General features: G+C 33.1%; 1 protein-coding gene across 1 annotated transcript; it reads left to right on the top strand.

Annotated features, from left to right (window-relative positions):
- Positions 1-2,939: 2,939 nt before the first annotated feature.
- On the top strand, positions 2,940-10,225 carry LOC137714745 (beta-glucosidase 12-like). Its single transcript, XM_068453884.1, has 13 exons — positions 2,940-3,104; positions 3,444-3,513; positions 6,426-6,484; positions 6,751-6,826; positions 7,964-8,041; positions 8,153-8,240; positions 8,343-8,598; positions 8,775-8,890; positions 9,168-9,385; positions 9,521-9,552; positions 9,645-9,747; positions 9,850-9,958; positions 10,054-10,225. Exons 1-13 carry the CDS (start codon positions 2,940-2,942, stop codon positions 10,223-10,225), a joined length of 1,542 nt encoding a protein of 513 aa, XP_068309985.1.
- Positions 10,226-14,758: the final 4,533 nt, after the last annotated feature.

Below are 14,758 nucleotides of genomic sequence, written 5' to 3'. Positions count from 1 at the left end.
GGATACAATCCATCATTGCAGAGGCCTTTGAACAATATTCTCCATGTGGCTTTGTCCTGAATCCAAAAACACCAAGCATCAAATATCAACCAGCAATTATTGTCAAGACATATTTTATGCACATAGAGTAGATTCTGAGATATCATGGGCACATATAGAACTGAATTTAATTTTAGATTATGAAATGGAGTCTGCAATATGGAAGATCCTTTATGAGAGACTTTCGAACCTTCACCACTAGCAGTTTGAATCATCTCAGTGGAAGGAAAAGGGGTTGCCAATGACAAATTCTTCAAATATGCAGTCATGTGGTTTGTTGCATCTGAATCTGTAATCACAGCGGAGAATAAGATGTATAATGCTTGTGAAAGAGACGAAGAAGAAAGAAGATAGAGAGGGAGAGGGAAAGAGATTTAGAGACAGAGAAGTAATTTTTTGGAGATAATTTTAAATTAATTATTACCTTTTAAATTACCAGTTTAACCCTCTAATTAAAACAGAACATGGGACAGAAATATGGGACAGAAATGTAATTTCACACAACTAAATTTTGTTGCTTTTTTTTCAAAGTCTCACCTACATGTAATTCTAATATATATCTAATAAAAAAAATTAAAAAAATAAAAACTTCTCGCTCCCACGTTCTCCATCACTCTCTTCCTCTCTCCTTTTATTTCAAAAACAAAAATAAAAAATTTTCTCACACACTTTGTGTGTGCCCATATACTAGTAAAAAAATAAAAAGAACACCCTACTATTTTCCCACCCACCATTATCCACAAGGTAACCTTTCAATCCCTGCCTTCGACATGGCTCACCAGCACAACTCCTCCTTCCCTTGCCCATGCGAACCCCAAAATCCGATCACATCCAAGACTTCATGTTGCTTGATTTCTTCTTCTATAGCTTGTTCTTCCATTCTATTTTTTTCAATTATTTAAATAATTGTTTTATTGTTATACACTTTTTCTTTTCAAAATGTTTATATCTATATGAGTGAAATAGACGGAAGCAAAATCCGACCACCCTTCTGCACTTGTACCACCATCCTGAGTATCCCACGGCCAACAACGGAGGTGATGCAACGACAGCAATGAAGAGTCGAATTGCTCAACAATCAAAGAATCAAAGCCGAAAGAATAAGATGCCAAATCGGTAGAGAAAGCGACTCCATCTCTGTTGCCACCAGAGAAACCGGAGGCCAACGATTGATACAGTAACTGATGCATTCAGCGCATTTTGGGATGTGTATTACAACGAGCTCGATGAATACAACAAGATCAATTAGTTGAATATCAAAGTACGCAACTAACAAACAAACAAAGTAAATATAAATTAATATAATTTTATTAACGTAAAGAAAGATTGCCATGACGACTCCACAACCCAATAAACTACATTGTGTCTAACTTATTCTTCAGAGATATGAAACATTATATATAGGGTTGTTTTATTAATACCCCATAATTTGTTGAATACACTCCCACAATTAAATTTTTTTCTCAATAATTCCAATTCTACCCTTCTTTTTGTTAAATCCACCCCCCACCTTCCAAAAAAAAAAAAATTCACAACCAACCACCCTATCATAACACCATGGCCTGTAACTCCATTGTGTCCTTCGAATCATCTGAACCTTTGGAGTGGCAATAAGAGCATTGCTTGTACCCTGTTTTCTAAGGAGATTTTTCTGCAGGTTTCTAGAAACTGTATTAGGAGTTCATTCCTAGCTAATTGCTTTTGACAATGATCTAGAAACTAAAATCATATCCTATTATCCAAGTTTCACGTTACTGCATTAAGGTTTTGTTTTTATTTTGTACTTTTTCTTCTGGATAATATTCATATCCTTGCTTGGGAATTCCTGGTTGGATTTGGTGTAGTTCTCAAATCGAAAATTGATATGAATATCATAAAAAAGAAAAAGAACAAAAATAATTACAAAGATGATTATAATGATGTTGAAAAAATGCAAACAGTATAAATAAAAGGCGAGGATCTGAACAATGGTGATGGACTGGGGAGATTTATTTTATGCAGGTTTAAATAAAGGGTAAATTTGGAATTATAGAAGAAAATTTTGATTGTCGGGTGTTTTCATCAAATTGTGGGGTGTCAATAAAAAAACCCTATATTTATAACGAACAAACCTAACCCTAATACTAATAGGCTAGGCTCAAACTAAACTTATAAGAAAACCCAAACAATATAATACCTAAAATACTAATATTTTCCAACACCCCCGTCAAACTCATGGTGGTATACGAGGCGCACTTAAAATTATTTGAAATTAACATGAGGAAAAAAAAAATTGTGGTACCCTTTACTTTTCACCACAAGATACTCTCCCTACACTAATCCCATATCAAAGTGGTACGACATGTATGTTGCATGAAGAATGAACAAGTTCCAAATGAATTTTAAAGTTTTTATTTCTTTATAAATTTATTTTTTTCAATTCATGAATTTGGCTTGATTTCATTTGTCGAGCACCACCAAGTCCATGAAATGGGGAAGCACTTTCACAAATGTCCCATCTTCCTCTATAGTCTATATAATATATACATCTTGATCCAACTTTCATATATTGGACTGTCCCAAAGTTTTTAGCTCTTATGATGATACATGTTTTTTTTTCCTTTTTAACGGACTTTTTTTTTTATAGATTAGACAAATGAAAAGACAATTAAAATTCATAATTAAAACGCGTGTGCAAAAAGTGAAAAAAAGGTGCATAAATCATTCCGAAAAAAAATGTCACCAGGGAGAGCCAAACTTGTTTTTTTCTTTTTGCCCCTCATCAAGACTAGTTTTGTTTAATAATTGTTTACTCATTTACTTATATGACCGTTTATCACTCTCCTGTGTACTTTCGATCCTCTATAAAAAGGTCAAGCCAGGCAGAGCCAAACTTTTCTGGAACCTCCACCCCCAAAGTTATGGCAATGCCATTAGGGTTTCCTCTGTTAGCTTTGGTGCTACTAATTACACTGACAAATAGCAACGATGCTGTCACAGTTCCACCTAATTACGGCACCGTCTTCCTCAACAGAAGCAGTTTTCCAGCCTGGTTCATATTTGGCACGGCTTCATCATCTTACCAGGTGAGTCCTGCTGCGACTTAATATTGCTCTTTAATTTGTATTTTACTTCCTTAAGCATTCTTGTAATGTCAGACCAATCATCAATTCATGAACCTTGACATCTTCATTCGTGCTCTTATGTGTTGAGAGCTCATACGTGCATGCGTAATAGTTTAAGAGATGTTTCGCCCTTTCTACTCTTTACCGATTGGTTTTTGTTTGAATGCTTAAAGTTTAGCACGGTATTAGAGCATATTATCAACGTGTCGGCTTTACCCCAGGTTGAGAAAGTGAACCCAACTGGTTTTCAGTTAGAAATTGCTAAAATTCTTGCATTGTGTTTGAGTTTAATTTTTTCAGTATGAAGGTGCTGCAAAAGGAGGTGGAAAAGGACCAAGCATATGGGATACCTATACCCACAAATATCCAGGTCTGTCTGATCAAGTAATCAGTTAAGATATGAAAATTATGCTACTTCATCCTAATCTCTTCTTCTTTTTATAACTTTTTTTATGTCTCTGCCTCTGCTATCAATGGTTCTCTCGTCCTAGCTAATCTTTCTATAAATCACTTTTTTGTTTCAACTAGCTAGCTACTGGTGCATGGTGCCGTTTTGCCTTAATAATTTAGTGAAAATTAATAGCGTTTTCTTGTGGGGACTACAGTTTTTAAAGATCCGGTCAATGTCAAAACATGCCAAAATAGTGTCATCACTCCATGCAAATTATAACGTTTGCTTGGTGCGCCGCTAAAACCATCTCTAACCCTTGAGCTAAAACTTAAAATTTTTAGTCCAGAAATAACTTTTCTGCTCCAACCCCTCTGATCTAAAATTTTAGCCTCAGATTATTAAAAAATGAATTTAGGCTAATTTTTTTTCTTAAAGTAACTTTTTTAAAAGAAAAAAAAAATTATGCAGACTATTCTAATTTAATTTTATGAACATTTTAACCTAAAAATATTTAGATTCTGATAAATATTGAAAAATCACAAACTGACACCATAAAACTTGTTGAACACTATGAAAAAATATGAAACACATAAAAGATTTTTTTTTTAATTACTTTAGCCTTTAGATTTAAATTTGGACCGTTAAATTTTTTTTTTTTTTTTTACCATTGAATTTCATCAAATTATATCTTAACCGTTGGATTCAATGAATTTATAAATATAAAACTAAATAAAATACACATATATGGTGGGCTAGCCCCACTAATCCTGGGTTAAATCTGACTTTTGTTTAGGTTTTAGTTTTTAAACCACACATTTAGCATGGGTTGAGTTGGGTTGGGTTGGGTTGGGTTTGGGGAGGGGGGGAATAAAACCTAAAAAATAGCATTTAGCCCAGAGTTAGGTTTGGTCTTAGGGTAAGTCCGAGTGGGAAAAGAATATTAGGTAAGGATCGGCCCCGTTCGATATAAAGAGAAAAGAGAGGGAATGTGATTTTAAATAAGATATCCTTCTTGTGAAATTGTAATGATGTTTCTATCTTTTGTGATAATTTAATTAAATGGTATTGTTGAGAAGGGGGCATACATTTGAGTGCAGTTCCCCCAGAAGGAACCTAAGAAATGTTGACCATAATTTGAAGAGTATTTGTGTGGTTTGCTTTCTGGTGTATGCCTTCATTTTACCCCTACTTGCAAATTAAACAAGAGTATAGGAAACTCAGGATCTGTATGCCTTCATCGCTACAGTTTCTTTGGTAGAATGCTAAAACCCTATAACGAATACTGAAGAGAAAACATACCTACACAGTGACAGAGCAAGAAATTGAAGTTAGTAGAAGCCTCAAGGCCATATGAAAAAATTAGAAATAATATAATATAATTAATAGGAGAAAAATTAAGGTTCTTATTTTGTATTGGAATGTAAATTTCTAATCACGAAAAAAAAAAGGCATTGAGATCATAACCAGACTTGTCTGTAAGTTTTATTAAAACAAATATCACTACATTGAAGTTGAACTAAAATAAATAATCATGGCCCAGAACTACAATTTTATGAGATTTTTTTTTTTTTTTTTAAGATTAATTATTATTCCACTCCATATAGGTATGGTTTTGCTGTTAAACAAAAATACATGCAAAATTGTGAACTAAGAATGGTAGTTGATATAGACTAGTTTCATAACAATACGGTAAAACATATTTTTTGACAAAATGAGAGAAACAAAAGCACACACCAAAACTTCAAACTAAGAACATAAACAAAAGCATAAAAAGTGAAGAAATTTCAGAATAGGCTCGAGCGTCTCCTGGTCCTCGTATGGCTCTATCCCTATACATTCATATACAGCATATAGCTTCCTAACACTTGTTGTAGTCTTGGGAGACCCCGACACGCTCGGGCCCCCATACCTTTTTTTTTTTTTTTTTTTTCTAAAAACAAAACCGTACAGTAGTTTATATTCTTATAGTAGTTGGTCGGCTGGTACAATTATTGAAAGGTTCTTTAACTTTGTTTATCATCGTCATCATCTTGCTGGAGTCTATACAGAGTTAATTATTCGAGATCAATTTGTCTTGAATCCTATGCTAATTATTGAGTAAATATGCCTGGCCTACACTCACATATGGAGAGAGCGACGGGAAGAGTCTCAGTTAAGGACAGCTTCGAAAGTAAGCTTATTTGAGAGAGTTTTGTAAGATCATTGTTGAAAAAAAAAAAAAAAAAAAAAATTCACTCAAGACAAAGACCATTTTGACTACTCAATTGAATACATGTCAATTGAAGTATTTTCTTGAAATATTGTGTTTTTTCTTTCTTTTGCTAAAACTAATGGCGTTGGATTTCTCTAACCTAATGCATGGTTGATCTGGAATGAAGAATTAAACAAAATTAATTGTTCAAACCATTAAAATAAGAGTAATGTTAAAGAGATCATATTTGTTGTACCATCTTCATGTATCATTGATGTGATAAGTGATGTGTACTTGCCAAGTCAATTAATGATTTTTTTTCTTTTAACAAACAATATTATCTACACTAAGGGGGTGGGGTCATTAAATGTTGATTGTATACACCATTTACCACATAAGATGGATAATGACTTACATAGAACTCGTTCACTGCCATGTGGTTTCCATTGTCCGATAATGCATTGCTATGTGCAAACTTTTCTCTAAATGCCAATATATAATTGGATTGAAACTGTTTTATGTAAGTTGCCCTCCATAATTAGTATCTCAATGTAGTATAAATGTGATCCCTAGAATTACACTTAAAATAATATTTTAAGGAATCCCAAAGGGTATCACTTCAATAAGTTTATTTTACATATAATATTTGTGGTTATTATGCTTTCCAAATAATATGATTGTTTTTTGAATTTAATTGTAGATAGAATCAAGGATCACAGCAACGGAGATGTAACTGTTGATGAATATCACAACTATAAGGTTCAAATCACATGAGACCCAATATGTTTTACATCCTTCGTAATATGTGTAGACTAGATTTTTGGGCCTTAATATAAACATAGAACATTAAAATTCTCATTTTAATTTGAAAACTGTTATTGTCACTCTAAAACTAAATTGTGCACACCTTAAGTGTATCATTTTTTCAAAATATAGAAAATTTAGAGTACATAATGAAAATTTTAGAATGTCAATAAAAATTTTCTTTTTCTTAATCATAGTATCTTTTGTGTCACATATAATAGGAAGATGTGAGGATTATGATGAATATGGGATTGGATGCTTATAGGTTCTCTATTTTGTGGCCCAGATTGTTACCAAGTAAGTTCATCATCCGCATTTGCATCACATTGAACATAACAGTTAACTTTGCTAAGAGCAATAAAAGAAGAAACCATTAAAAGAAAGGGAATTGTTATTAGGATTTCAAAAATCTCATTCAACATTCCTCACAAGTGTATTTTTCTTTATAATTATAGAAAGTTTGGAGCCCAAATGAGATTTTTAGAGTGGTAATAACAATTTTCCAAAGAACAAGAAAAAAAAAAAGATGGCATTTTTGTAAATAAGTTGAACGTTAGTGGCACCGACTATTTATGCAGATGACACCATAAAGTCTAACACGTGTATTAGCAATTGACCTAATCGTGTATAAATAGCTGATGCCACTGAAGTTTAACTTATTTACAAAAAAGCGACGGACTCCCAAACTTCACCTTGTTCACAAATTTGCAACGGCCTTTTTTTCAACTTATTACGATACTGCCACGAAACTCAACTAATCTACAAGAATATTACTGTTTTTTTCCTTATTAGCTATTACTACTAAATTTTCATTAAGCGTTTTTATTAACTTTCTTTAATCCTAAAACTTTTCATTAAAGCTCTCTTTTTTTGGGGTTCAAAGTTCAAACATACTTTCTCGCCTTATATTTTGACAAATACTAAACTTTTTATAGAAAAAATAAGAAAACTCATCAAGGGTTATGTTAGAGAAAATAAACTCACTCTACTATAACTACTTTCTCTCTTTATATTGTGGTATTGTTTAAAAGTTATAGAAAGATGAGTAGTTTATTGTGTAATAAAATGAGGATTTTAGTTATTTAACTCCTTTGTGGCCTTGAAATTTTAGCTGAAGTGTTCTGGTCGTTCACAACATAAATAAATAGGATTTTATTCCCATCAAGTTAAGAGTCAAATTTTTCTTCATCTTTAAATGAAAATTTTTAGATTCGATTCTCACCAAATGCAAAGTTGAACAACATTATTATGAAAAACTCATTGTAAGGCTTAGCCCACCTCCCCCCTAATGTAAATACTATCGTTTGTTCAGGAAAAGAAAAAGTTAAATTCCTGGCCTAGCTAGAACATACAGTTAAAAAAAATTTAACTTTAATTTCTAAGCATATATAGTTTGATTTACCTATTTTCTCATTTTGTTCTAATTATTATTAGATGGAAAGCTCAGTGGTGGCGTGAACAAGGAAGGGATCAAATACTACAACAATCTCATCAATGAACTCATAAACAATGGTGACACAACATAATTTCACCTTAAATCTAAGATTATTACATAATTAATAAGAGTAACATCCACTCATAAACATCCTTCTATCAAATTTTCGGTTTTATTGGTTATGCTAGGTTTAAAGCCATTTGTGACACTCTTTCACTGGGATCTTCCGCAAGCTTTACATGACGAATATGGAGGTTTCTTAAGCCCTAAAATTGTGTAAGCCTTGAATAAGAACGATTATAAAATATGTTTAGTAATCATTATGCAATTGGGTTTTTTATCAATTCTAAATCTTTCATGCACTTTGTGAATATGCAGCAATCATTTTCGGAACTATGTAGAGCTTTGTTACAAGGAGTTCGGTGACCGGGTAAAGCATTGGATCACAATAAATGAGCCATGGAGCTATAGTTATGGTGGTTATACACGTGGGTTTCTGGCACCCGGACGGTGTTCTGCTTGGCAACAACTAAACTGCACTGGTGGAAATTCGGCTACCGAACCATATTTAGTGGCACACAACCTCCTCCTAGCTCACGCCGCAGCTGTAAAATTGTACAAGAATAAATATCAGGTCATACCATTTTCTTTTGGCGGTTTTGAATATCGCGTCCCCATTGAAAATATTTTGAGTCACAGGTTTTACTTTATAACATATAAAGAGGGAATAATCTGCAAAGTTAGAGATAAACAAAGGATAAAATTTTCAGGCTACAATATTTAACCAATTTAAAAGTTGAACATGTGCAGATATCTCAAGAAGGTACGATAGGAATAACACTGGTATCAAACTGGTTTATACCAATTTCTGAGGCAAACCAACATAAAAATGCAGCATTACGATTTTTGGATTTCATGTTTGGCTGGTAAATATATATTATAGTTGCTAAGGAGACTCTCTCAAAGGTCGAACACTCCACAAACTCTCTACCACCTCATGTTTTTGCACAATATTTTATAATGCTAGCACGGGAATTAACGTTAAACTATGAGGTGACAAATAGTCTATGGTAAGTCTCACTTTGAAAGAGTTCCCTTAGCATTTCTCTATTTAGAAATTCAATTAGCAGTTTATTGGTTGATTATAATCAACAATACTATCTTTATTAAGTTGATCTTTGTAATTGCCACATGTTTTTGTAGGTTTGCTGAGCCATTGACTAGTGGTGGGTATCCGCAAAGTATGCAATGTCTTGTTGGAAACCGATTGCCAAAATTCACAAAGGAACAATCCATGATGCTAATTGGTTCATTCGATTTTCTCGGATTGAATTACTATACTACCTATTATGCAGCTTATGCACCTCAACCTAATTCATCAAATGCAAGCTACTTGATAGACATACATGCTAAACCCTTATGTCAGTGCAAACTGATAATTTCCTTCAACAAATTCAAAATTCCTATAAATGTTTTATTTTGATGATATTCATATCTAAATATAAAATAACTATAAATGTGTTATTTTGATGATATTCATATCTATATTGTGGCAGATGAGCGTAATGGGGTGCCCATTGGTCCAAAGGTACACATCAAATTAGCTTAAACTATTAGCATCACCTATATGGGAATTAATTTATATATAAAAGCCTCAATTTTCTTCAAATGGTGTTGTAGGCTGCTTCTGATTGGCTGTATGTTTATCCAAGAGGAATTCAAGATCTTTTACATTACATAAAGGAAAACTATCACGATCCACTCATTTACATTACTGAAAATGGTAATTACCTTTAGGCCTTAAATTAATTGTATATGTCCAGTGTAAAATGTTATTAAGTATAGCCCACAAATTAAAATTACACGCTGACACATTATATTGTAGGCATTGATGAGTTCAATGATCCCAAATTACCACTTGAAGAAGCCCTTAATGACACCTTAAGAGTTGATTATCATTACTGGCACCTCTATTATCTTCAAAAAGCAATCCAGTAAGTTCTAATTAAGACTATTTATGGTCTAGCATTCTTATAGTTTGGCTATTTAATCATTGCATTGAAGTCACTGTGTTTGATTTTTTGGGAAGGGATGGTGTCAATGTGAGGGGATACTTTCTATGGTCATTGTTAGACAACTTTGAATGGAATTCTGGATACACTGTTCGATTTGGTATCAATTATGTGGATTATGACAATGGGCTAAAAAGATTCCCAAAACTCTCAGCGCAATGGTTCAAAAATTTCCTCAGTAACTTTTGAAGAAATCTAATTATAGTATATTATTGTTTGTTGCATAAGAATTCTAATGTGAATGTAATTTGTGTATGAACATAACTATATATGTATGTCGAGTGATCAACTTCCTTACAAAATACCAAAAATAACTGTATGTTAGTCTGATTTTATTATTCTGTTCTTGTCACATCTAAGTTTACATTCAATTCTTGGACACCCCTTTTCTGAACACCCACTTTTTCTTTTCACATTTTCTCTGGACACCGAAGAAATGTTTCATCAAAATATTATACACACATTCTTCACGGTCAGATTTCCTCTCATGTATCATGAACGCTAAACCTAACCCTAGGCATCACCTCACCTCCGCCCACATCCATACATACCTGGTCTGCTAAATGTACTACAGTTATTTTCTTTCTATGTTTACCAAAACATTTGCAAACGTGCAATATTTTCATTTTTCACAAAAAAATGTGAGTTATAAGTCACAATTTTGATTGATCTTGTTAATTTCTAAAGTAGTGATTGTAAGCCTACTTTTGTGTCATTTTGGACGATCGATAAGCTTCTTAATGATTTGTGTATGGCTTTTAATAATTTGTGTAGAAAATTGAATATCAATTCGCACTCCGCCAGTATTTATATATTTTTCTATTTTACATACTAAAATCTGTAAAAATAATTTTTGTGTATTAATGAATAATCCATTTACTTCTTAAGAGCTTATAAAACTTTCTTTAAAGGGTATACCAATAAAATTTTCACTTTTCACCAAATAAAAAATAAAAATGTGAACCATAAGTCACAATTTGAGGTCCATTTTGCAAATTTTTAAAGTAACAATTTGTGTAGAAAATCAGATATCATTTTTGCTCTCTGCCAGGGATTTTTATTTTTCTATTTTACACAAAAAATAATTCTCCGTCTTAATAAACTGTATAACTACTTCTAACGAGCCTGCAAAAGTCTTTTAACGCATATATAAAGAATTTACCACAGTTCAAAATTTTAATTTTTCACGAAAATTGTGTGTTTTAAGTCACGACTATGGTTTAATCTTGCTAATTTCTAAAGTAGCGATTGCGAGCTTACTTTAGTTCATTTTTTGTCAATCAATGAGCTTCTCAATAATTTGTGTAGGATATATAGTGATTTCCCGAATCTCGGGTATCACTTTCCCTCGATGGTAGTATTTATTTGTTTTTCTATCTTACACATTAAGGGGGGAGGGGGTAGTCAAATTTGGATTTGAGAGGATTTTAAAATACTTTAAAATCCTAGTGTAGTCAACTAAAAGATTTTAAAGGATTTTAGAATCCATGCAAATCTAGGTGTAGTCCATTGAGATTTTATTAGAGATTTTAAAGTCCATCCAAATCTAAGTGTATTCAGAAAATTAAGATTTTGTAGGATTTTAATAAGTGGTGGATTTTGTGGGATTTAAGAGCAAGAAGTATATATAACCAAGACCAAAAAGAATCCAACCTCACCACCTAGGATTTCAAATCTTATTCCATCTGGGCAGTCCTTAAATGTCTACCAACCTTAGCCACACAGTGACAAACAGACGAACACCAAATACTACTGGAGACGCATATGTAGAGAATACATGGCCACATTGGTCTAATAAGAATTTCAAAAATACTCCTTCCATCATAAGAAAGAAAAGCTCCAAAAGGACTAATCCTAATAAATGCCCTGATGTCAGTAGCTCAAATGCATGCTCCACATTGAGTAGTGACAATGTCTAGAAATTTGAGGTACCAACAACAAAGACTTTGCAAATGAGAAGTTTGGTTCATTTTCTTTCCGTCAGAGGCCTCAAAATTCAGCGGTTATTAAATCTCTGGGATGGTGCCCAGAATGTGAATTCAATGCAGAAAATGATTTGGCCATGTATTCTCTGCATATGCTTCTCCAGATGTCAATGTTGGTGCATAACCTGTTTTTCATCCAGGTCTCTAGATGTCGATGAGGATGGGTTCGGTGTTCCTCCAAATGTTGCCGGACTTGTTAATGAAATAGATTTTGGAGACGAGGTTGATAAGGATGATTTTTCGAAGGTTGCTGCAATTGCTAGCGAACTAGAACATCTGCTAAATAAATAAAAAAATCGAATGAACAAAAGGCTAGTCGTTGATGAAGGTTGCTGGCAATGTAGCAGTGCTCAATTGAGAGAAAGATGGAGCTGTGATGGTGTGATAGGGGACACGAAATAGGGAGGGGATAAAGTGACTATCAAGTTCAGTGGGGCAAGGAAAAAGATTTTCCTTCTTTTTTTTTTTAATAAAAAAAATTATATGAAAATCCACCAAAATTCATCAAAATCTACAAACCAAATTCATTCAAATTCTTTAAAATCCATATGGATTTTGTAGGAGTCTTAAATCTTCCTAAATCCTATAAAATCCATCATTTTTAAAATCCTTCTAAATCATAGTTTGACCACACCCCCTTAAATTTTTTTTGTGAAAAATGCTGTTGGGACTCAATATTTGATCCAACTCCTTGCAAAAGGATTTGTAAACCCTTTTAATGCATATGCCGATTGTTTGAAAATTTATATTATCATTATTATATTTAATTTATTAATTGAACGGAGATTAAAAGCAATGCTTTTTGGTAAAATATGTGTTTATCCTAATGAAGAGTTACAGGTTTTGACTCTTCATGAACAGTCACATGTTTTCCAAAGAGGCATCTCAAATTCTATAAATAAAGAAGCCCCTTATTGTGACATCCCACATCGCCTAGAGGAGTGATCCTTATATGTATATTCTCATCCCTACCTAGCACGAGGCCTTTTGGGAGCTCACTGGCTTCGGGTTCCGTAGGAACTCCGAAGTTAAGTGAGAAGGGGGCTAGAGCAATCTCATGATGGGTGACCTACTGGGAAGTTGCTTGTGAGTTCCCAAAAACAAAACCGTGAGGGAATGGTAAGCCCAAAGCGGACAACATCGTGCTACGGTGGTGGAGCGGGCCGGGGAAGTGATCCGGCCCGGGCCAGGATGTGACACTCCGCCTGTACAAATTAATATTATTTAACACATTAAAAATTCATAAAAAGTAATCTGCATCTTAATAGATTGTCCAACTACGTCTGAAGAAATAATAAAACTTTTCATTAATGGCTATGCCAAAATTTTTTGTAAATTTTCAAAATGCTATGAGCTATAAGCCACGATTTTGGATTGATCTTGCTAGTTTCAAAAGTAGCAATCGTAAGCCTACTTACATGTCATTTTTATCATTCAATAAGTTGTGTAAGGCTTTTAATGATTTTTCTGGATCACATATATCGTTTTCACTCTATCCCAATATTTATTTATTTTTCTATTTTACCACATTAAAACTCTGGAAAAATAATCTGGGTCTTTATAAATGGTCAACTACTTCCAAGGAAATTATAATACTTTCTTTAATGCACATACCAAAAAATTTGCGAATGTTCAAAATTATTTTTCATGAAAATTGTGAGCTATAATCCACAATTTTTTTTATCGATATTGCTATTTTCTAAAGTAGTGAATATAAGCTATTTTCACGTTATTTTGGTCGTTCGGTAAGCATTTCAATAATTGTGTAGGGCTTTTAATAATTTATGTAGAAAATCGGATATCATTTTTGCTGTCAACCAGATTTTATTTATTTTCCTATTTTACACATTAAAAATCCTTAAAAAATACTTTTGGGTCTTAATAAATGGTCCAACTATTTTCGAACAACATATAAAACATCCTTCAATATGTATAAAACTTTCTTTAATGCGTATACCAAATAATTTTGGGAAATACCCTGAAATGGGACAATTTCTTAATCTTGGGACAAAAATAAGACATTTTCGAATATGCACACGCAATGCATAACAATCAAACATAAATAGGATTTTTTCTACACCTTGAAATGACCAAATTGTCCTCCCATATAAATGGGTATCCAGAAATTCCAGCATTAATTTCTCATTTTTGTAGAGAGAGAAAAAATCTCTCTCGCCCAATTCCAATTCGAAGAACCCTAACCCACCTATCTTCTTCATCCAAGAGCTCGCTCTCTAACCCACCATCTTCTTCATCCAAGCTCTCTCTTTCTCTCTCTCTCTCTCTCTCTCTCTCTCTCTCTCTCTCTCTCTCTCTCTCTCTCTCTCTCTCTCTCTCTCCATTTCGAATATGCACAAGAGCTCTCTCTCTAACCCACCCAATCTTCTTTGAGTTTTACCTTTTCATTTGTAGGTTTTGTGAACTGGGTTTGCTTAATTTTGATTTTTGATTGATGGATTTTTGGAGTTGAAGTAATTGGTTTGCTTTTTCTTGGAGGAGACCCAAATCCTTCAATTTTGATTTTTTTAATTTTTATTATTTCTCTGATTTATATGTGGGTTTCATTTCTTCTGTCTTCTCCCTCCATCTGCTTCCTCTCTCGATCCAAATTTACAAGCACTAAAATAGGGTTTGGCTTTTGCTGCAATTAAATGAAAAAATGTATTAAAGGTCAGTTGCCTTTTAAGAAGAGAAAATTTGAGGGAAAAGAGAGAAATCAAAGTGGAAAGAAGGAAGA

This window comes from Pyrus communis, chromosome 14 (genome assembly GCF_963583255.1).
Source record: "Pyrus communis chromosome 14, drPyrComm1.1, whole genome shotgun sequence".
In the NCBI taxonomy this organism is placed as follows: Eukaryota; Viridiplantae; Streptophyta; class Magnoliopsida; order Rosales; family Rosaceae; genus Pyrus; species Pyrus communis.
This window is presented reverse-complemented; position numbering and strand designations above follow the sequence as displayed.

What these genes read in the sequence shown, in the direction of transcription:
- LOC137714745 (XM_068453884.1), top strand. Translation starts at nt 2,940, where the DNA reads ATGGCAATGCCATTAGGGTTTCCTCTGTTAGCTTTGGTGCTACTAATT. An exon ending in TTGGATTTCATGTTTGGCTG is followed by an intron (nt 8,891 to 9,167) that starts GTAAATATATAT and finishes ATGTTTTTGTAG; the next exon opens with GTTTGCTGAGCCATTGACTA. An exon ending in GGGTGCCCATTGGTCCAAAG is followed by an intron (nt 9,553 to 9,644) that starts GTACACATCAAA and finishes ATGGTGTTGTAG; the next exon opens with GCTGCTTCTGATTGGCTGTA.